We start from the raw sequence: 21,951 nt of genomic DNA, 5'->3' as shown, positions 1-21,951 counted from the left end.
AGGGGATGTCATTCGATGTGCAATCTCTACATGAATTTCACCTCATGCAGCCATAGATAGAAAAGAGATGATGATGCAGATTTTTCAGGCACTTGGGAATCAGTCAGAAATTTAACTGAACAGAGTAGGACAGGTAGGGAAATACTAAATTTATACATTAGGGTGCATGATTTGAAAGGACTCTATTCGTTCTTTCATTTGGATGATGCACCAATGCCGTGCCAAGGTCTCAGGACTCTCACAATGATTGTTATATATATATATATATATATATATATCTTTAGTCAAGGTACGCGCGACGCTGCGAGATTTAATAGCATTCTGGAATGACATACATAGTCATGGAGAGATCTGAAGTTCTGTGCAAAATGCGTCTGTCTCACACAAAATGTATTATTCCCCCCGACCACACAGAAATACCGGTATGGAAAGGTCTCTCAAGCGGAGCGTCATTTTGGGTTGTTGCTTTTGTCGACGCTCACGTCAGATCCCGTACGTACACGCATACACCTACACAGATGCGTAGGTATGACTTGGCACAATCCAGTTCATTCACATGTACACATGAACGCTAATACAAATACATACACAGATAAACATAAAGGCAGAAGCACATAACATAAAACAGTTAGGTCGCAGTTCTACGTCAGGCGGGTTCGATTGATATCCGTTTTACTTTCGAAATACTTTCCTGAGATATTCGTTGAAAAATATTCCGTCCGGATCTGCCTTAGAGTCTTTCAGCTGACGCAAAAACTTCTCCATATTCTCTTTGTTGTTATCCCAAAGGTATTCCACAAGCTTTGCTGTGGATCCCAATTCAGCCGCTTTGCCCCAGTGAGGTAAAGGCTTGACGCCCGGAGTATTCATCCATTTCTAAAGCAGTGGTTGAGTCACATTATAATTAGAGAATTCAGGCATTCATTCTCACGTCAGCTACTTCTTGCGCAAATTTTGTCCAAGTATCAATGCTGTCTTTGCTTGCAAGAGCCAATATTCCAATGTAAGCCACTTTTAGCTCCTTGTCCCTGTCCTTCGAATTCCCCACAACTGCCGGGCACAGAAAACTGTTACTGTCAGACATAAACCTCATATCGAAACACATGGACATGGGATATTCGGATTCTCTATGAAACTTCTTGACAACATCAACAACGTCCTATAAAAGCATGCACCGGACAAAATATATATAAATGTCACTGTGAGGTTGTCATTAGTCAACGAGTTACCTGGCAAGCCTTAGCAATATTCTCGTAGTCATCATCAATCGCGAAGGCAAACTCTAGACTAAAAACGGGGAATCCTTCAGTGACCCAAAGTTTGTAATGGATTGCGTGAGGCAGTTCTTGGACAACCCTAAAATTGGCTGATGACTACTACTGAAACTTAACTGTTATGAATCACTTTTTAGGCTCTCCAATTTCAAATCCACCTATTTTGAAAGAGCTCATACAGTAGTGTGCCAAAGTGGTGAAAAGTGGAGTGAATTCCGGAAATGCAGCTATCCTTTCTGGAACTTCTTTAAAGAGAGTTGCCTGAAGAAATTCTTTAGCAATTTTTTTCCCATAATATAAAGGGCCTTTTAAATCCATTCCTTCTGCTCAAAAGACAATTTACGACAAAAACAGAGTTTTTTTAAAAGCAAACCTTCGTGTGTTGCGTTTCGAACTGTTTTAACAAAGAGTTTGTCGTTTTCTGGAACCCAACGCGAGAAAGCACCGGGAGAATTTTTGCAACAAGGAGACTGATCCATGAGATGTTGAAGAAAGATTTTTATTGGAAGTATGCAGTCCAGGCCTGAATCGGTGTTCTTCATGGCTCCGATTGCATTGCTGTTGTACGGAAACCACAATACTTCAGTCGAGTAGTTGTCTTTCTTTTCCGCTAAAGCCTAAGCAGTTTTGAGTTTTAGGAATTGGATGACTATAAATACAGTATTTACGTGTTACTATGCAACGAAATTGTACACGTACGCATAGATCATAATTACTATTCTTTGCTCAATACGTAGATAAAACTCCAAGCACTTGCAGGGAATATTTAAACTAACTACTAACCTTTAGAGCTGAAGCAGAAGTCAGTGTGTCGCGCACCGTATAGGATTCGTTGTCATTTTCCGTTACAACAATTCTCTGCTTCGATAAAACGCGGAATGTAATTGTGCAGATGAAGCCAAATAGACCCATGCTGGTTGTAACGGCTTTCAGCCGTTCTTCGTTTTCCGATTTTGTGTACGTAACCTCGTCTCCATTACCGTCAATAAGTGTTATTTCTTCGACCAAGTCAGGATGAGCTTGGCAACCCTTCCCAACACCCTGTATACAAAGATGTGTACACCAAAACTATATAGATATGCACTGACTATTTTTACATGACAACCGGTTCCAATGATTCCACCATAGGTTACTCCTCCAAGAACAACCGTGTTAAAGGGAAAGTTGAAATTTCCTAGTAGCTGGTAAAATAGGCATTCAGCCGTGGTCACGCTGCAAACGATAGTGACAAGAACACTTTCCTCACTCTTATCTTTGAGAGTAATTCGAGGAGGAAATTTCATAAAGTGTTCCGTTCGGATAAGTATTTGATTGGGATCGGGGTAGAGATTGGTCCAGCTGTGAGTTGTACCGCACACGCGAACTTTCATTGAGGCTTTCTTAACGTTTTTGATAATTTTCTTCACATGGCTGCGATTCCTTGGATAGAAGGCACGGACGCTCACTTCACTGACGTTTCCTCCCCAGTTTGAAAACGATTCCAGAATTCCTGAAATGAAAAGCGGTGTATAAATAAATGTACGTAGTCAAAGATGACAACTTCTTACCGCATTTCTCTAAAGCTTTCTTCGCTTCTTCAGCTGTTGCAGGATCGTCACTCATGTCTGAAAGGTCTCCCTGCTTGCTGGACAGGGGTATATCTTCAAAACGTTCGCCTTTGGTTAAACGCGACAGTTGCGAATCGGGTATAACTATAAGTGCAAATGACGTTGCCTCATTCCTCACTCGACGGAGAGCATATATATATATATATATAAATACGTACTCTTTCGATCAAGGAAAGAACGGGACTGCCGGCAATCGTCTTTGCTGTGAGAGAACCAATCGTTGCAAGGAAAGTGGTAAGCCCTTTTGGAAGACGTGTCTTCAATTGTAATAGATTCCAGGCGCCAACTCCGATCAAGCAGAGGATTGACGTTATGATCGACCTGCACCAAGTTGATATATCCAACACTCTTCTCGTTTTCAACTTCAAAAACATTCTCCTAACAATAAAATCCGTTCATCTGTCACACACTTCAGGATGAACGAGCACCAGTTACACTGTACCGACTGAGAAAGAAAAAGGCTGACGCTGCCATCCACTGCATGACTTTTTCGTGGATAGAATTTGAAAGAACCGTTTTCTCCAACGATTTTCACGGAGACATCCGTGTCTTCGCATTCTTCGCACTCTCCGGTGTGAATACGAATACGATATATGACCTTGTCTGCAGCACTGCTCATGCCTATATATGAAAGCTGAGTTTAGTTCTATTAGTCGGATAAATACACAGATAGTAAATATTTGCGTCGCACAAACATCCTAGCTCCATACGAGTTTCCATTCTAATGCAAGACTAGTGTGTACACTATACGTCCGATATCTATGGTCCGAGCTTTGCTTTGCCAAAATATTTACTATCACGATCGAATAACCTCTTCTAGCTGAAACAATGACCTTCGAGAAGATTGACTCTCTCAATCAACAGAAGACTACCGAGACAAAGTCTAGCTGTGTCGCGGTTAATAATTAGATTATCTTCGAAACGAACCTCTGCGGTACGTATACAAGCTTGCAGGTATGAGTTGTCGTTACCGACCGGCTTTTACGAAGTACCCCATGCCAAACTTCATGCAAATATAGTGCATGTATGACGGGTCGAAACGTTGGAATCCGGAGCGCTATTCCCGGGTTACACATGATGATCTCATGCAGTTCTTACTCTTTCTCGCCATCAAATGCTCGCAAGAAAACCTTATTTATCCTTCCGCAGAAATAAATTCTCTCAACTGCAGGCATAGAACAGATTATGAAAGACGAAGAAGACCGTTTCTTTTTATACTGTTAGCCCCAATTGGTTGCTCGAATCTTTGACCATACATGGTCTACCTAAGCGGTTTTCTACGAGGCGCCGCCGTTTGACCATACATGGTCTACCTAAGCGGTTTTCTACGAAGCGCCGCCGTTCCTAGTCTCGTCCCCAGCCCCTCCCCCTCCGTTAATATCACTACGGGGAGGGTCTGGGACTACAGCTTCAGTTGGCCTCCGGATGTTATTATTAGATGAGCGTAATTGTTTGCATACCCGTCAATCACTGCGTCCGTCGTACATATCAATTTAAGATGGGTGAGCGATGTTCTTGGAAGAGGCCTGGCTAGTATCCATGCCCGTCGATATTAAGTAAACTGTAGCTGGACGTTTGCCATTGTGAAGGCAACGGAATGTGTCAATCGTATTAATAACTTCCTATTGCAAACAGGTGTTTGCAGTCAGCAAACAGGTGTTCGCAGTCAGCGTAACTTTGAACTTCATCGGAAGCGATAGCTGCATGCCGCGACTGCCCAAGATCTTCGTTTGCTTCTCTCTCGTGAACTTCGTTAGCTGGTGACTAACGCAGTTTGTGGGAAGCCTGCGTGGGTAACGAAGTTGATTTCGTGTTATGTTTGTGTGAGTGGCGTGACTCGATCGGCCCCAGGCCCCAGGCCTCTCCCAGCTAACGAAGTTTGCGGTAAACGCCTGGCTTCGTTCAAACGTGCAAGTGATTAGGCTCTTTTATAATTGACGAGTTTGCCGCTAATAGATGAGGAAGCTATAATGAACGCTATTTGAGAACAAGCTAAAAACATTACGCTCAGATGGAAGCGAAGCTAGTTAGGTCATCAATTCGTATAGGACTCGTACGAAAAGAGCTGTGGTCTACGAGGCGACGACGATCTTTGTGCATTATTGGCTCAGCTAGTGCAGCGTCCTGTGAGTCCTCTTAAGTACAAGGGTCACTGCCTCAGCTAAAAAGATTTTATTCAATCGGTGACAACCTCATCCGGCCGATTCAATGACGTTCTTCTTGCGTTGGTCTCTACTGTTTTATTTTCCACAATGGGGTCTTTCAACTGGCAGAAAGTTTTTCGAAGGAATACGTTCACGGTACCCTAGTACATGTAGCTTAGAACGTCTTTATCGATTATCGCGCAAAGTGTAGTTTTTAAAACGGTACTATCCCAAGACAGAACAAGAACACTTAGTTGTGACGATGAAACTAAAGGTGTCACTCTGGCTATTCTGTCCTCAGGCGGAGTCGCATCACTTTACAGAAACTTGCGTTAATTAGATCTTAGCCTCAAAACACGGCTTTTGTCTTTTACCTTCTGTGCATGATTAGTTTTTGAGCTCGAGGTGTACGTTCATCAATAAAGCATCGAATGTTTTGGATTCTTTGACCAATTCTACAGTCACAAGCTCTTTCCATTGACAAATTCTGAGTGTACTGCTATTATTTTTTAATGCGACGCCACCTGACTAGGAGAGGAAGCGACGGTTTCGACTGTTGAAGCCATTTATCCGTTACTTTCACCTCAACATTTGAATATATTCATGTACTGATATTGCTTCTACCTTCGTCTGCAGTGCGCCAATAGTGCGTCTATGGAGAGTAAAGGCAATGAAGATGCTCATAATAGACTTCTTTAAATTTTGGAAAATCACAGTTTCTTTTGCATGCATGGTCGCATGGTCATCTGTATAGGGCAAAATTTCCACATACAAAATGAGATAAGTTTCACAAACTGACTCGATGTAATATAGAAACAACCTGTCTTTAATCCTCGATGCATTACTGAAGGCATAGAAATGAGCAAAAGAAATCTCTCTGAAACTCTATTTGAAATTATTAATGTGCCATTTAGTTGATGCGCCAAACAAAACGAACGAATACTCTTTCAACGCTAAGCCCCTGCCTGATAATTCTACCTTTAGCCTCTTCGTCGAGTTCACAGTGGAACTTTTCTACAACGACGATCTGAAAGTTACAATCGATGTTGCTGTGCTGGAGGAGAACGCAAACGTCTACCGGGCGTTTGCTGTCGTTCCCTCGCAGGGACTATATGAGGTGCTGAACGAGTACGAGTTTGAATGAGTTCATACCGAGAATCTGTCTTCGTCATGTTTCCGTCTGCTTTTATGGTACGTACTCACTATTTGGGTTTGTTTGTTTGTTTGTTTGTTTGTTTTGTCTCTCTCAAACAGTATAGGTCTTCATGGTGTTTATGTTTTCTTCTTTGATGCATGCACATAAAAAGAATTTTGACGTATGTGCGTCCGGACGATAGCAGGTCGTTCATTCGCGCGACTGCATATGTATGATACGGGACATCTATTGGTAAAAGCTCCGTTATTTGCCTTTCCGAGCCGTTGATGCACTCTTTTCCCGTCTAAGCGTGAAGAAACTCGCAATTAGAAGGTATTCGCCAGCTGAGAACACCAACGATCGCCGCGATGCGAGTGGATTCGGACGAAATAGGAGAGCTTGTTGTTGGGATGTGAGCCAAAGGTGAGGCTTTCTTTATTCTCTTAGCGTGCTCTAACCTAACTGCCCTTTCGTGCGCATACGTGTGAATAATGGGGGCCGCTTCGACGAAAGAAGAGAAGAACGCCGTGGATCCGCCTCTTGTAAGAAGCCGCGGTGGACTATCAAATAGAAGAATAGTCGTTTCGAAGACGAACTTCTTTTTGTCGCGAAACTAAGTCGTTATTCATTGAATATGTCTGACAGACGCCGATCCCGATCGATCGATTGACGACGATAATTGAGAAGGAAATGCTCGCTGATTTAGCGATTTTTCTGTCTACGGAAAAAGGATTTCGGTCTGAGCAGGTATGGAATGGATGCGTTTTTCGTTGCTGCAAACAATTGCATTCTCATTTTCGTTAGAACGAGTCTCATTTGTCATTAGTTCACTATGTGGCGGGACGAGTGTTTGAGTCGGCGGAAGAAGCCGATAAATGGCTCAGTTACGCGCTTTTGCAAAAGAATCAACACATTGAAGCGAAATCAAGAGGGGTATGAATACGTTATGAATTGGTAAAATAATTAATTATTTTATTGATGCGCGGTTGCAGTTTCAAGTTCGCCCACTTCACTGTGCGTGCAAGTGGGGAAATATTTTTGGCGTTGAATGGCTCGTCAGTCACGGTGCATATGTCAACGTGAAAGACGGCACATCAGTACGACTTGGAATTGATTTCAGATGATTGCACTAATCACTTCCCTTTTTTTAGAATGGACGTACGCCATATTTTCATGCCTGTCGAAGTTCCGTTGACGGAATGCAGAAAATGCTCTATCTCGAAGAGCATGGCTACATTTTGTCAGCAGATGATATTGTAGCAGAATTAATATCATCACTCTGGCAAAAATAATTTTGATTTATAGGTTTGGGCAGCTGGAAATCAATTTTTGTCATCAGGAAAAGCAGACGAGATTTTAAATTATCTTGTGAATGAAAAGAAATTGAGTGTAAACGCTATTGATAAGGTGAAATATTATGTGCTGTTGTTTGCTACATTTGGAATATATGTAATAGTTTGGGAACACTCCCCTGCATCGTGCCTGCGAGTATGGAACCTTTTTTGGAACGAAATGGCTTTTACAACACAACGCTGATATCAATAACGTCAATAAGGTTGGAGAATTTCACTTGTGGTTTCTTTTTTTTCTTATTTCATCTCCAGAGGGGCATAACGCCTTTTATGATGGCGTGTGAAAGTTTCATTGATCGTTCAGCAAAAGTTCGCTACTTGAGTGAAAAAGGAGGTGACTGTCGTGCGAAAGATCACGTGAGATATCCTTTATTTGCTAAAAAGTCAATCAACATATTGGCGTCTTTTTTATTCAGTTTGGGAAGACGGCTTTGTTTTATGCGACCAATCTCACACAGTGGGGAGATGACGTGAAAGATGTTCTTCAATATCTTGTTATTGAGAAAGGCGTTGATATCGAGTGTGTTGATGAGGTTCTATTCTTTCGATATTTATCATTTTTATCTGCTATTCTATATTTAGGTGGGAAGGACGCCCTTATTGTACGCATGTGATGAACATCTTTCTTTCACCGTCATTCAGACTCTCATTGAATTAGGAGCTAATCTTTTTGCTAGAGACAAGGTTAGTAAAATATCTTATTTCTCTCAGTCAATTTCTTATCAGATATTGTAGAGAAAGCGAAATGCTTTGCATATGGCTGCAAATCATTATTTAAACCAGACAATAATTATAGATCTATTGATTAAGAACGGTGTTGACGTCATGTGTCACGATGAGGTGACAATTTATTCTAGTGAATTCATTAGAATCTATAGATGTTAACTCCAGGACGGAAAAAAGCCTCATGAAGTTGCGCATAAAGGTGAAACAAGAGCTCTCCTTCGACGACATTACGTACGTCATCGTTGTGATTCAGTTTCACTATGTATGTACTGTATGTAATAGGACGGCGTCCGATTTTCCGTTCTTCAACGAGAAATGGTTCGACCGGATTCGATAAAAGTCTGCATAGTTGGGTACGAAAGGGCCGGAAAGACGACGTTGGTGAATTCTCTTCTTCAACTCAATCAACCCCCGCCCAAAGAAGAAGATCGCACACCCGGTGTCGATATCCATAATTGCGAGAAAGAGGACGTTGGCAAAGGATCGTGGTGGGACTTTGGTGCTCAACCGACATTCCACAGTGCACACGGTCTCTTCTTTCAAAAATCAAATACAATATTCATTCTTGTCCTACCAATTCGAGAAAAAATTTCATCAGAATGCGTTTGTCGTCTTTTAGAAGAAGGACAATTTTGGTGTGCGTTCGTCAAGGCTTCATTGCGGACGCTTCCTACTGACTTGAAATCGCGCATTCGTCTCGTCGTCATCTTCAATCTATTTGCTTTAAAAGAAGAGGCGGGAGTCGAAGTACGCTTCGAACTGGAACAAGTCGCAGAGCGTCTTCAGAAAAAATTCGAAAACACGTTTGAAATTTCCCACGTTATCGAAATGGATTGCAGCACGAGCCAATCAGATCGCATGAAAGACTGCCGAGAAAAAATGAAGCGAATTCGTGAAGAAATGCTCAAGGTAAATGACAGCTAGAGAAGTCTCTTTTTCACTTGAGCAATATTTTCTGTCCCCAGACAGCGGATGATGTTCCCAAACTGTGCCACGCCATTGAACGGTATCTCTCTCTTCCTGACGAGAAGAGAGAAAGTCAATTGGCGCATTTTCTTACGAGAGACGAATTTGAGAAGTGGGTCGCTGAAGACGTCGGCCTAACTTTAAATGAAGACGAGAAAAAAGTCGCCGTTGAATATCTCGAGTCATCTGGAATAGTAAGTAAATACTTATCGGTTAATAATTTTAATTATTTTGACGTAGATAATTAATTTGGGTCGTCGTATTTGCATTCGACCCGTCTGGCTTTGTCGCAACGTCATTGGTCCTCTTCTTGCTCCTCACTATTTCCTCTTCGGCATGCCACGTGAAAAATTCGGCAAAGCGTCAAAGGAAGACATCGAATCAGCTCTAAGAGCATTCGAATGTTATCTGAGTAAGAAAGGCACGCCCTCTCCATTCGTCGTGGCAGCCGATGAAGCAATTGAAGTTCTTCTCTTTCTCGAACTGTGCCTTTCCCTCGAAGGAGGAATGTATCAGATAATCGCTCTTCTTAACGACAAAATACCCTACGTCACTTGGATTGAAGATTCGACGTTTGACGTATATCGTGGCCAACGATACGAGTGCACTGAGTCTGTCGACATAATCTCGCCCTCGTCATTCGTCATTCTCCAGTCTCGCTGCTCTCGCATGGCTAACGTCAGCCATATCGTGTGGAAAGACGGCATCAGATTGATAAAGATTGTCGGTAGCAAAGTGATCCAGTGTCTCATCACAATGGGCATAAAGAAAGGGCATCACTGCATTGACTTAGTCCTCCGCTGGTCGAGCAAAGACGACTGTGAAGCCGTGGCGAAGGAATTCGTCCACGAGCTCCAGTCCAAGATCGCTACAGTGTGCGACAAACGAAGTCCGGGAGTCATTCTCAACTGGTTCTATTTGGACAGTTATCATCTAAAGCAACTAAATGCAGACCCGGCTCTGTATTCATCAAGTGAAGTCGATCAGAAAGTCGGTAGCAGCTCTCTCGATCACAAGATATTTTCCATTCGACCAGAAGGAGATAACGTTTGTTGCGTCCGAGACTTAGTAATCCTTGCCGCTGAATTGGAGTTTCCTTCAGGTCTTCGTCCTTTTGAAAAAGAAAGGAAATTAATATTCTTTATTTAGGCTCTTTTCCCGCCAATGACGAGCCGGTGTCGGATGGGTTACTAAAGGCTTGCGCTGTTGTCGACGATACAGATCTGGGTGAGATCTGTCTACATTTTCATATCAGCGGGAATGAGCGTAGTAACATTTGCGAAGAGACAAAGGACGTTGCTGATCGGCGATTTAGAGCGCTGAGGTTGTGGAAGAAGAGGCGAGAAGAAGAACCAAAAGTAAGTCTACTTCTGGGGTTGTTTGGTCAAATGAACGTCGGGCGATATATTATTCAAAAGAAGTATGAAGAACTGTGTCCACGTATGTAGACAGTCTTTTTTTAAATTTTAGTATTTTCATTTGTTTCTCACAAGCTAAGCAAACTGTGAGATTTCTATGGGGTTCTCATAACATTCTTTTTAGAAGTATTTGGCAAAATTTACTTCTCTACGTTTTGGTAATTTAATAATAAAAGTTTAAAAGGCATTTTCATTACCGCAGTGACCCGTATGTCTGGGTAGAGTAAACGGTTTTTCTCGTTTTTTTCTTGAAAAGTGGCTTACCCTACCCGGACATACGGGCTCCCAACATAAGGCAATGCACGTATTCTCCTAGTAATAAGTTCAATTTATTGGGAAATTATAAAAATTGGCCAAAAAAACCTTTAAAAAAAGAAGACGTTCGAAACAGACGAGAAAATAATTTTTTGTCAATAACGTATCACAGAAAATAAACTTCCGTGGTAAAACAGCATTCATCAACAAAAACAAACCCAAAAAGTACAGGTAAGAAGAAGACTCATCAAACATGTGCCAAAGTACCAACATAAAATGCTAGAGAATTAGTTGCACGCGATACGTGATTCCCGGCTGCATGTTTATATAGCAACATGTTCTTCACTAATACTATACGCCTAAAACCTATCAAAACTACAGTATGGAAAGACAAAAACAAAAAAACGCAATTGCAGTGTGAGTCGAAGCATGAGGTAGTGAAAAAATAAGAGATAAAACGTCACACCTCCAACTAACACCGTATCGGATAGCAAAACGACCTTCTTCGTCGAAGCCTTTTCGCGAGCTGAAATCTAGACAAACAAAGCCAGTATCCGTACAAAATAACTACGTACTTACCAAAAAAGGCTAAATGAAGCGCGTCTGTGTTTGACCCAGGTCGCACCACGTGGAGGTCCAGACGCTTCGCAACCCAGCCGACCCTCACCTACGGCATGAATTAGATCAGAACCCACCATAAGTGAGCCTCCGAGGTTCGTTGCCACCCCGGGAGACGGCTATCGCCACCGCCGAAGAGGCCCGCTCATCGTGTGCTCGACGTGGAGGAGAGCCGGCGAACGCCGACGCTGTCCCGTGTAAGACGGAGCGTGTTTTCCCGGTGCGAAAGCCCCTAGAGGTCTTAGAGATGTGCCTCTAATCACTTTCGCACCGTTGCTCCAGGACGATGCGTCGGAATATCGCTCGCCCCTATGGCTCCCTGTCTTCCAACGACTAACCAAGCGTACGAGCGAGTTCTCAAGCGACGGGGTTACGTAAAGGGGGAGAGCGCCGTGCACGACTTTATGTACTCCCTCGCGAACGATGACGCAAACTTTTCTCTCATTGGACGTCGGGTGTGCGTAATTAACCGCAGCGATGTCACGAGAGAGAGCGCTGCTGTTTGCACCTCTGCGCGTAACCAAATAAGGAAAGATTTGGAACGATCACGCGCGTGCAGCGTTTGTCCCAAAAAATAAAGGAAACAAGAGACGAGCACGTGCACGCGTGCATGGGCAAGATGTCGGACATGTGACGTCAGCGTTTGGCTCACGATCTCGATGCAACGCGAAGAAAACGCGTTGAAAGGCGACAAGAAACATTCCTCCTTATTCGATCGAGAACGCGTTTCGAAAGGAACGCGGCGAACTGGATGGAATCGTTGTAAAATAGAGGACTCGCGATATCGAGTCGTAGATTCGTGTAATATCAGTTTAGGGCCTTAGAGTCGAAGCAGAGAGCCACTCTTACATTGTTTTCGCTCGTAGAATCAAGAGGAACGCGCTCGTTTACCTGCGTTTCGCTTCGAATGCTGTCTGAACCGCTTTGACGCCGGTTCCGTCGGTTTTCCATCAATATTTAGTTGTGTTTAGGGACAATCGATCGCCTTAATCGCAGAATCGTCGGAGACTAGCGAGAAAACATTTTACGTCGAGCACGCTAAACAAAGATGGACGTCGAAACCAAACGTGTCCGAGCTTTCTTGATGTTTGGCGCACCGGGCAGCGTCGAGCTTCCAACTGCAAGACAGCGTTTCGACCTCCTCAACGCTGGATTGCTTTACGATGATGTTGCGTTAGGCGATTTCCTCGTAAACGTAAGAAACGTCTTAGGAAAGCGTTAGAGCTACGTTTTTTGTTCTGAAAATTTTTTCTAGTATATTAAGTGCACTCAATAGACAGCAAAAGGCAGGAGATGTCATTCGATGTACAATCTCTACATGAATTTCACCTCATGCAGCTTTTTCAGGCACTTGGGAATCAGTCAGAGGTTTAACTGAACAGAGTAGGACGGATAGAGAAATACTAAATTTATACATTAGGGTGCATGATCTGAAAGGACTCTAGTCATTTGGATGGATGCACCAATGCCGTGCCAAGGCCTTAGGAGTCACACTCTAACCAAGATTATTTAACAACATTCAAATCGACGTACATCATCCCACAATTCAGTAGGTCTGTATGTCTAGATTAATTAAGGAGCTACTGTATGGAGTAAAATAGACCGTTACTTAAGGAGCCGTTTTTCTATGACGTAAGAGCAGCATACAGAAGAATTTTTTGCTGTCCTTGAGGCTGTTGCACCCCCCATTTCTAAATTCTCTATCTAACTGTGTATATCAAATTTTCTCCCTAACATTCTTTCACTAGTCTATATGAAAGACCAACCCTTAGGCCTATCGCTATCAAAAACAGAGATAGTTCCTCTGAAATGAATGTGGCTGTGGGGGTGTGGTAAGGGCGTGGCAGACGTTGCTAGGGAAAGGCGTTCCTTCAGTGATTAGAGTTCGATACGTAAGAATGACGTAAACCATCCTGTGCGATAGGCCTTTTAGAGACCTCTGCCGCTGGTATCTATCGAAACCAGCGACAAAGCCGCCTTTCGCGGCTTACGCTCGCAAATTTTCTTTTCCACGAGTCCCGAAAGCGCGGCGATCGTTCGAGATCCCTATCATCTCTCGAAGCAACTACGGGAGCTTTTGTCGTTTCGTTTCGAAATCTCTGAAATACGGCTCCGTTTTCGGTCGCGAGGGCCGAAATCTGGCGTAAAATGGCGATATCTTCGTAAGGAATTAGAGACCGCTCGACAAAAGCTCTCGTAGTTTGTTCGAGTAATGATGCGGGATCGCGAACGTTTGCCGCTTTCGGGTGTCGAAGAAAATCTATCCTACGAACATCAGCCGCGAAGGCGGTTTTGTATAGCTATAGTTTCGATATCGGCAGCGGCCGATCGAAGTCTTACGGCACTTTCGAACGCGTCGCGGTTCCTTCGATCGGAAGCGCGGATCGGGTTGTAGACCTGCGTTCCTTCACACGTCTCGAGCTCTATAGAGACAAACGCGTGCATTTTCTGAATCGCAGAAACGCCCTTCCACTCCAGATTTGTCCGTCACCGTTGCTTAGGTAATAGGAAACAAAACAGTCCACCGCGAAGAAGATCAACAGGACCTGGATGTGACCGTGTTTGTATACGAATAGTAAGTTCCTATTCGATTACGTTTCCTAAGCGACCGCAGGAACTTGCAGATCCCTGGAGTAAGACTAGCTCAGTACAGAGCTATCAGCTAGCCGAAATGAAGTGCGTAATCTGCAACGGACATGCATGGTGTACGCCACACGTTGCCCCAATGGCTATCTAGCTGTGGACGACCGGACTCGACAAATTGTGTCCACGGGAAAGAACTGCCCGCCGCAGAGAGAGACGCGCCAACGTGCCCGACTGTTAGTCCATACAAGATACTGTTTGTTTCTAAACCGCGGTTTTGCAGGTCTGCAAATCACGATGGTGGACTCTGTCAGTGCTATCAAACTTAGTCGAGCCCTTGGCGACGACGTTGACCCTACCGCCACGGGCGGTCCGCCAAGTCCGAACGCGTGGACAAGAAACATCACGAATCAAATAGGAAGGCTGCTTTCGCGTTCTGGGCGACGCAAACGTTACCCATTCTCTCCCTGCACGTGTCCTTGCTCGGAAGGCGCCAGTCCGGTCGAACGCGTTTTGGTTGTCGTAGTCGACAGCTCTTGCAGCATATCTGCCGACGAGTCTAACAAAGCTGTTGACGCTATGGTCAAGTTGCTCTTACATCTATGTCATTTCAGCAGCCCTTGCAATGGGAACGACATTACCAGGCTGGCTTCTCTTCAGGAGTACAAGTCGTTGTTGACTTGAATGCGTTTGAGAAAAATTATAAGGACGTGAACAAGCTTGAAGATCTATTACGATGTTTACCGCACATACGCGGAGGAGCAGCAACAGGTGAAGCCCTCGAAATGGTCAGAGATCAAATTCTGAAGGTGAACGCGGGCATGCGCTTGAATAGTCAAAAACCAATAATTGTTCTTAATTACTGGTGGACAAAGATATTGGAACTCTAGACCAGGACCGGTCGCGGACAGCATTGCTGAAGCAATTCCTGGGATTAAAATAATAGCACTTGGCATAGGCTCGGGGGTAAACAATGACGAGCTTGAAAGCATGACTGAACACACGATATAAAAATCTTTTTTTTAAGGTGCCACATGACTATATCAGTATTAATTTCAACCGAAGAGGAATATAGCCTAAGACGTTTCACTCACAGAGAGAGGAACTGTTTGTTTTCCCTTTATACACTCTTATAATGCCGCCTTCGACTAATTTATTTCGATACTCTTCTTCTTCTTTCAGCGGGTGGAAACTGACGATTTTCAGCGCTCTCTCTGGAGCAATTTCTCTGTCATAATGCGAATACAAACCCTTTTCATTTCGACCAAACCCAAAAACGTTTACCTGGATAGAACGAGAACAGTACATGTAGAGCAGGTACACGGCAGCTGTTATGGAGCTAAGCTCACTTCATTGCAAAGGTGAACAGCCAAGGTAAGAAGAAGGGCACCTGATGTAATTGTGGCCTTCTTTTCTCCAAGTACTTCCATTGTCACTGCACGGACAAACGCTGGATGCACTAAATACACCTAGAGACTTGAGATTAATATGAATTGCTTTCAGTATATCGGTTTTCAGGAAAGTATATACGTCAGACGGTGTCAAGTGAAGATTTCCTGCGGCACGTGCAGCCCATCTGAGTTCTTTAGTATGCACAGATACAAGAAGCACTTTGTTAGGCTTTTTATATTCCTTTTCTATTCGCTGATAAAGCGACTGAAATGTCGTCCTGCTGCCTACATCCTTTTCGTAACCCTTGGTTGCAGCCGCGTTCATTCTAAGTTAGAAGATTACTATAGATAACAAAAAGATGCACGCAGAGTTGCCTTATCACTACGTCGTTCTGATCAATGACAGGACCGCACCGCGAATTGAGTAGATTAGCGGAATTACCGACGACTGCACAAGTCAGTTTTTCTCTTGTCCGTCTCAATTGATCAAAGATGTTTTCATTAGAAACGGTACTCGCAGCAGCCGCTGCTGCTGCTTTGGCAGCAAGCGACGTTGAGCCTTTCCTCTACAAACATAGTCATATTTCGATGCAACAGACAAACAATGCGATTATACTGCAATGAAACTGGCTGTTTCGCTTGATATAGGCGGATCACCCGGGGTAAGGAATATCTTTATTTTACTCGTTCTGTTCATATAGATGTCACAAAACCACTTGGATTTTGTTGGCACGCCCACTCGATCTGCCAATCGATTACCGGAGGAAAGAAAAAATAAGGGAACAACTCTTTACTCATAGGAACTTTTAGCTGCGGGTTGAAACTACATGCAGTGCATGGAGTAATAATAATTGAGCGTACAACCCTTACTTAGCCTCGGTTCCAGACCCTCTCTCCCCCGGATGTTACCGATCCTTGGAGAGAGGGTCTGGTACGGTCCCGTCCCTAACCCCGCCTATTATGACGTGGGGGAACAGTATGTTGTAACCGACCTGTAAATCCTCCGTTCGCACCCATTTCGCCCTCAGAAGCTATCTCTGATCTTCCGATCTGTGTTGAAAGGGGCCTCGATCGGATAGAAGTGGCTTTTACTACGAAGTGTAAGCGGCCAACACAGATCGGATAGCTTCTGAGGGCGAAAATGGGTGCGAACGGAGGATTTACAGGTCGGTTACACCATCGTTACCATACAGTTCCCTCACGTCATAATAGGCGGGGTTAGAGGCGGGACCGTACCAGACTCCAAGGATCGGACGTACCAGACTCCAAGGATCGGTAACATCCGGGGGAGAGAGGGTCTGGAACCGAGGCTAACGCTTAGTGCGTGTCTTATAAAAACGTAAGCTTAGGTAGAATTGCAGGCAACCGTATATCTACTTGCTTTTATAGAAAGCATTCTCAGAAATTGCTTTGTGCCCGTTCTGGCATGGGAAGAGCCAGGCACTCTGCTTTACAGAGGAAGGACTGTACTTACAGCAAAGCGCTTCGTTACTTGACTGCGTCGAACTAACGGACGTGCAGTCGCCATCAGTGGGAACCCATTTTGCTATCAATCGACTACGATACAGCATTGCGTTGAGGATAACAGAAAGGATGACGGCGTAAGCGAAAAGGAACGAAAGCCTGGTTGCCATCTACATATATATGGCGAACACGCCTCCGGGGACTCGACGGGGGGGTACCCGGATACCCTGCGTGTCGCCATCTTGATTGCGTCATCGAAAGGGGCGTCGTCGATCGGACATCGCGAAGGAGACGTCGCGACGAGCTCGCCCACCGCGTTCCAATTGCGCGATCGTCGATCGGACCTCGCGAAGGTCGACGAGCTCGACCGCGTTCCAATTGCGTCATCGACAATTGCGTCGTCGATCGGCGCATGCGCATTGTCTTCGCTCTGTAGCTAGCCGCAATCTTTGAGCGGAGGTGTTACTGTTATAATCTCGGGAATGCGCATTGTCTTCGCTTTGTAGCTAGCCGCAATATACCCGTTCTTCGAACGGGTGCTTTTCGATATAAGTGTACTGTATGTATGTCGAGAGAGAGGTTTGAGGTGTAAGTGTTATATAACCTCGGGAATGCGCATTGTTTTCGCTTTGTAGCTAGCCGCAATATCCGTTTGAGGTGTTACTGTTATAACCTCGGGTACGCGCATTGTCTTCGCTTTGTAGCTAGCCGCAATATCCGTTCTTCGAACGGGTGCGTTTGAATATATGTATACCACATGTCGAGAGAGAGGTTTGAGGTGTAAGTGTTATATAACCTCGGGAATGCGCATTGTCTTCGCTTTGTAGCTAGCCGCAATATACCCGTTCTTCGAACGGGTGCTTTTGAATATAAGTGCATATCGAGAGAGAGGTTTGAGGTGCTACTGTTATAACTTCGGGAATGCGCATTGTCTTCGCTTTGTAGCTAGCCGCAATATCCGTTCTTCGAACGGGTGCTTTTGAATATATGTATATGTCGAGAGAGAGGTTTGAGGTGTAAGTTTTATATAACCTCGGGAATGCGCATTGTCTTCGCTTTGTAGCTAGCCGCAATATACCCGTTCTTCGAACGGGTGCTTTTGAATACACGTGTATATCGAGAGAGAGAGGTTTGAGGTGTTACTGTTATAACCTCGGGAATGCGCATTGTCTTCGCTTTGTAGCTAGCCGCAATATCCGTTCTTCGAACGGGTGCTTTTGAATATAGGTATATATCGAGAGAGCTAGAGGTTTGAGGTGTTACTGTTATAACAGTTGTACCAGACATCTCTGTGGTCACAGGTATACCAGAGAACAGTGGGGCCACAGTCACAGGTGTATACCAGATACCTCTAACTACAGGTATACCTCTGTTCGCTGTGTTCACAGATGTACCTGTGATCACTGTGGCCACAAGTGTACTTGCACTTGGGCCACAGGTGTACACAGGATCACTTTGGCCACAGTTGTACCCGTGATCACTGCATGTGGCCAGAGGTCCACCACTACAGTGATCACACGTACACCTGTGACCACAGTGATCGAAGGTACACCTGTGGCCAAAGAAATCTCTGGTACACCTATTTCACTATAAACCTTACACCTCCAACAATTGTACAGAAACATTTTGTGGTTATCCTCATCCTCGCGGTGCGATCTGGGTATCTCCGGTGCGGGTACCCATGCCAAACCAGCGGAGAGGTTCTCTCCGCTGATGTGGTCTGGGGATATTACAAAACGCGCGCAGTACTTCAATTGCTGCGTGAACACATTCATATACCCGTCCAAGACGGGTATACACTCATTCGCTATGACGATCAATAAATCGCAAGGCTAAACCCTACGCACATGTGGCTTAGACCTCCAAGAACCGTGCTTTTCTCAGGGACAGTTTTACGTTGAGTGGTCACGTGTATCGACTCCGGGAAACCTTTTCATTTTAGCAGACACTACAACTAAAAACATTGTTTATCCCGAGGTTATAACAATAAATGAATAACTCTTCAAACCTCTCTCTCGATATATACTTATATTCAAAAGCACCCGTTCGAAGAACGGGTATTGCAGCTAGTACAAGATATAGAGAGGAGAGGGATGTCCCCCTTATCACGTGACTTTCCTGGTCAGAGGAATGAAGCCGTCCCGTATAACCTTGTACAAGCGCCTCATTTCGTCTATTTCTGTTGCAGTCAGTAGGAGAATTATTTTCAAAAACTGATACTTTGGATATAAACTGACGCTTATATGACCGTTCATAAGTGTTCGGTCTCCGCATAAGGCACCAAACACCTGCCCGGTGCATAAATTTTACTTTGCACCCTCTCGCTTTTTGCCTTTGTGAATTTTTCCAAACCAATGGGTCTACTAAATTGCCAAGACGTTCCGCTATCGAATGCAGGAGATAGTTTGCGAAATTAAGCTGCCGTTCCGACGTAATTCGCTAAAAGGCGCCTTCCTGGGCGTGTCTTCATGGTCGCGTTTTGCACCCTCCCACACTCTAACGAAAACTCCGATTGCCATACAATTTGGTTTGTTTGAGAGCGCATCGCTTTACGGAGCGAACGGTGTTGTGGTCGGCCATCGCCGTGTTTCAATGTCGTCATAAGATCGCATTTTGTACAACCAGTGACGACGGAAAAAAAATCGTAAGCAAGGTCAAACAGAGGTTTTCTGGGCACCCTATTGTCATACGGAGATAGCACAGCAGCCAGGCAAAGGAGAGAAGCAAGTATCAACCGCTGCAACGATCTCGCTATACGCCTAGTGGCAGCCTTTTCAATTGAGGAATTAGATTCTACGCATTGATCCTTCTATATTTCCTACAGTTGCAAGTAAAAACCCTCGCGCCTTGTACAGCGGCGCGAACATCCTGCGATCGAAAGGGCTTCAATCCTGTGACCAGAAAAAGTCACGTGATAAGGGGGAGTTTCACATCCCTCTCCTTCTCTATCTCTCATTGGTAATGCAATTATCAAGCGCCTGCGCAGTACCTACGCTCTGAGATTCTGTATAGCTTCTTCAGAAGGACTACAATCCAGCCTCCTTTGCTGTATAGTCTGATGCGTCTGAAACAAAGAAGGGCATTTGCAGTTGGCTTCGGTCACTCTAAGTCAGGATCTACACAGACGTCATCGAAGGCCCTTATATCCATGCCAGTGCAAGCAGAGAGGTCTTCTCAACACAATGAGCTGACGCAAGACTGTCAATAGACAGCAACTCGTACAGAGAGTCGGAGTCAAGCAGCATGTGGCTCACAAATAAATACAGGAAGTATAGAGAGTGGGAGACGAGCAGCCTGTGACTCATATTTAAAAAAAAAGGGAGTGGGAGACGAGTGGTCTGTGACTCAAAATTAAATAAAGGAAGTATAGTGAGTGGGAGTCGAGCAAACTGTCATTCATAAATAAAAACAAGAATTATGGGGAGTGGGAGTCGAGCAGCCTGTGTCTCATAAATAAATACAGGAAGTGTAGGGAGTGATAGTTGAGCAGCCTGTCACTCATAACAAATATATAGGAAGTATAGGGAGTGAGAGTGGAGCTGCCTGTGACTGATAATTAAATAGAGGGAGTGGGAGTGGAGCAGCCTATGACTCATAAAAAATATAGAAAGTACAGGGAGTTGGAGTGCAGAAGCCTACATGTATGACTCATAACAAAATATAGGAAGTATAGAACACTTGCACGGTGACATCACGTGCAAGTGGTCTATAGGGAGTGGGATTGGAGCAGCCCATGACTAATAACAAAAAAATAGGAAGTATAGAGAATGAGAGTGGAGCTGCCTGTAACTGATAATTAAACACAGGAAGTATAGGGAGTGGGAGTGCAGAAGCCTGTGAATGATATTTGATACAGGAGTGGGAGTGGAGCAGCCTATGACTCGTAAAAAAATATAGAAACTACAGGGAGTGGGAGATGAACCCCTGTGACTCATATAATCATAAAGAGACGATGATGGCCATCGATCTCATAAAAAGAGACGAACGTTTTAAAGTGGAAGTAAAGAGCCCCAATAACAACGCCTGCACGTTTGGATGCACCTGCGGACCGAGGCTTCTCCCATGAACCTTGCTAGCTGAGAGCGGCCTGGATCCGAGGCTAGGCTTCTCCCAAGAAATTCATTTCATTACCTATGCAGACGCGTCCCACGATTGAAATCGGTTAGCTGCCCGCTAACGACGTTTTTGGGTGAGAGGTGCATGATTACGAGACGTACCTGTGATCAAATGCTTCAACTGAGGACGATCGACGTAAGCCAGTCTCTGGTTAGTCTCCAGGGAGGAAAGTACATATAACGCGCGCATCGTCTTTAGTCACGTGGTGTTTCAAATAGCCTTCTTTCTCAACCGAATGCGGCAATCCACGTCTCGTTTCTTATAGAGGGTGAGCGAAATACAATTATTGTTTTTTCAATTTTCTCTGACGTTTATCAACGCGTAGTCAGAAATCAGTCATTTTCAACTTCATCATTTCGAAAAAAATACTTTTTTGTGGTGTTTAGCGCTTTGATCACACCAAAGCCAAACTGCTTCAGTTATACACTGAAATAGCTACACATTGATATACGACCTTTCATAGCCTCTTACCCAGACGCTTTCTCGGATGCCTCGCAACAACAGTCGACGGTTGCGGAGCATCCGGGACCGAGAAAGTGTCTTAAAAGCATGGCATGAGTCTCATGAGCCAAGCAAACATTTTTCTTTATGGAGCCACGCCTACCTACGCTACCCTACCCTTCTCTGACGAATCACTCATAAACAAGACACACTACTATCCGTCCTTCAAGCAGAGCAGCAACGACCGAACCTATGACATGACACTCGACGTCACTGTGCATGGACAGAATCGGACAGATTCGAGCAAATTCGTCTCTTCACTTGGCTCTCTCATGATGTTTCGTCGGTGTTTGATCGAAGTCGAGCAGCGCTTCAGTCTTCGAAGGCTGCGCGAGTACTCTCTCGCCGCGGACGGTCGCCTCGAGCTCGCCGCAGACCGTCGCCTCGGTAAAAGAAAAGAA

At 44.5% G+C, this 21,951-nt stretch overlaps 3 protein-coding genes and 1 long non-coding RNA gene across 8 annotated transcripts; 2 read left to right on the top strand and 2 right to left on the bottom strand.

The window, feature by feature from the left end:
• Positions 1-547: 547 nt before the first annotated feature.
• On the bottom strand, positions 548-4,012 carry LOC136198282 (uncharacterized). Its single transcript, XM_065988199.1, has 11 exons — positions 3,980-4,012; positions 3,324-3,502; positions 3,040-3,259; positions 2,822-2,965; positions 2,372-2,763; positions 2,058-2,315; positions 1,648-1,891; positions 1,405-1,597; positions 1,230-1,356; positions 932-1,159; positions 548-876 (listed from the first exon to the last, which is right to left on the bottom strand). The coding sequence occupies exons 1-11, from the start codon at positions 3,990-3,992 to the stop codon at positions 673-675; spliced, it is 2,202 nt and encodes a 733-aa protein (XP_065844271.1). The 5' UTR covers positions 3,993-4,012; the 3' UTR covers positions 548-672.
• Positions 4,013-6,440: 2,428 nt separating this feature from the next.
• LOC136198351 (death-associated protein kinase 1-like) lies at positions 6,441-10,798 on the top strand. 2 transcript variants are annotated; one of them, XM_065988274.1, is made up of 17 exons: positions 6,441-6,583; positions 6,677-6,702; positions 6,806-6,907; positions 6,965-7,093; positions 7,153-7,257; positions 7,312-7,416; positions 7,466-7,567; positions 7,617-7,715; positions 7,765-7,869; positions 7,929-8,045; positions 8,095-8,196; positions 8,248-8,352; positions 8,404-8,469; positions 8,521-9,147; positions 9,204-9,398; positions 9,445-10,306; positions 10,354-10,798. In XM_065988274.1, the coding sequence occupies exons 3-17, from the start codon at positions 6,851-6,853 to the stop codon at positions 10,650-10,652; spliced, it is 3,075 nt and encodes a 1,024-aa protein (XP_065844346.1). In that variant the 5' UTR covers positions 6,441-6,583; positions 6,677-6,702; positions 6,806-6,850; the 3' UTR covers positions 10,653-10,798. The 2 variants fall into 2 exon arrangements, with proteins under 2 accessions (XP_065844346.1, XP_065844345.1); XM_065988273.1 differs by having other exon boundaries at positions 6,441-6,702.
• Positions 10,799-13,438: 2,640 nt separating this feature from the next.
• On the top strand, positions 13,439-15,384 carry LOC136198276 (uncharacterized). 4 transcript variants are annotated; one of them, XR_010672724.1, is made up of 4 exons: positions 13,441-14,070; positions 14,120-14,314; positions 14,362-15,044; positions 15,106-15,384. It is a non-coding gene; the product is annotated as an uncharacterized lncRNA (long non-coding RNA). The 4 variants fall into 4 exon arrangements; XR_010672725.1 differs by lacking the exon at positions 15,106-15,384 and having other exon boundaries at positions 13,443-14,070; positions 14,362-14,887; positions 14,954-15,099; XR_010672726.1 differs by lacking the exon at positions 15,106-15,384 and having other exon boundaries at positions 13,439-14,070; positions 14,110-14,314; positions 14,362-15,099.
• LOC136198275 (CMP-N-acetylneuraminate-beta-galactosamide-alpha-2,3-sialyltransferase 1-like) lies at positions 15,074-17,097 on the bottom strand. The gene is made up of 6 exons (XM_065988194.1): positions 16,944-17,097; positions 16,086-16,213; positions 15,845-16,035; positions 15,609-15,795; positions 15,428-15,547; positions 15,074-15,362 (listed from the first exon to the last, which is right to left on the bottom strand). The coding sequence occupies exons 1-6, from the start codon at positions 17,038-17,040 to the stop codon at positions 15,165-15,167; spliced, it is 921 nt and encodes a 306-aa protein (XP_065844266.1). The 5' UTR covers positions 17,041-17,097; the 3' UTR covers positions 15,074-15,164.
• Positions 17,098-21,951: the final 4,854 nt, after the last annotated feature.

This window comes from Oscarella lobularis, chromosome 19 (assembly GCF_947507565.1).
Source record: "Oscarella lobularis chromosome 19, ooOscLobu1.1, whole genome shotgun sequence".
In the NCBI taxonomy this organism is placed as follows: Eukaryota; Metazoa; Porifera; class Homoscleromorpha; order Homosclerophorida; family Oscarellidae; genus Oscarella; species Oscarella lobularis.
The sequence above is the reverse complement of the archived record's forward strand: the minus strand, read 5'-3'. Positions and strand labels throughout refer to the sequence as shown.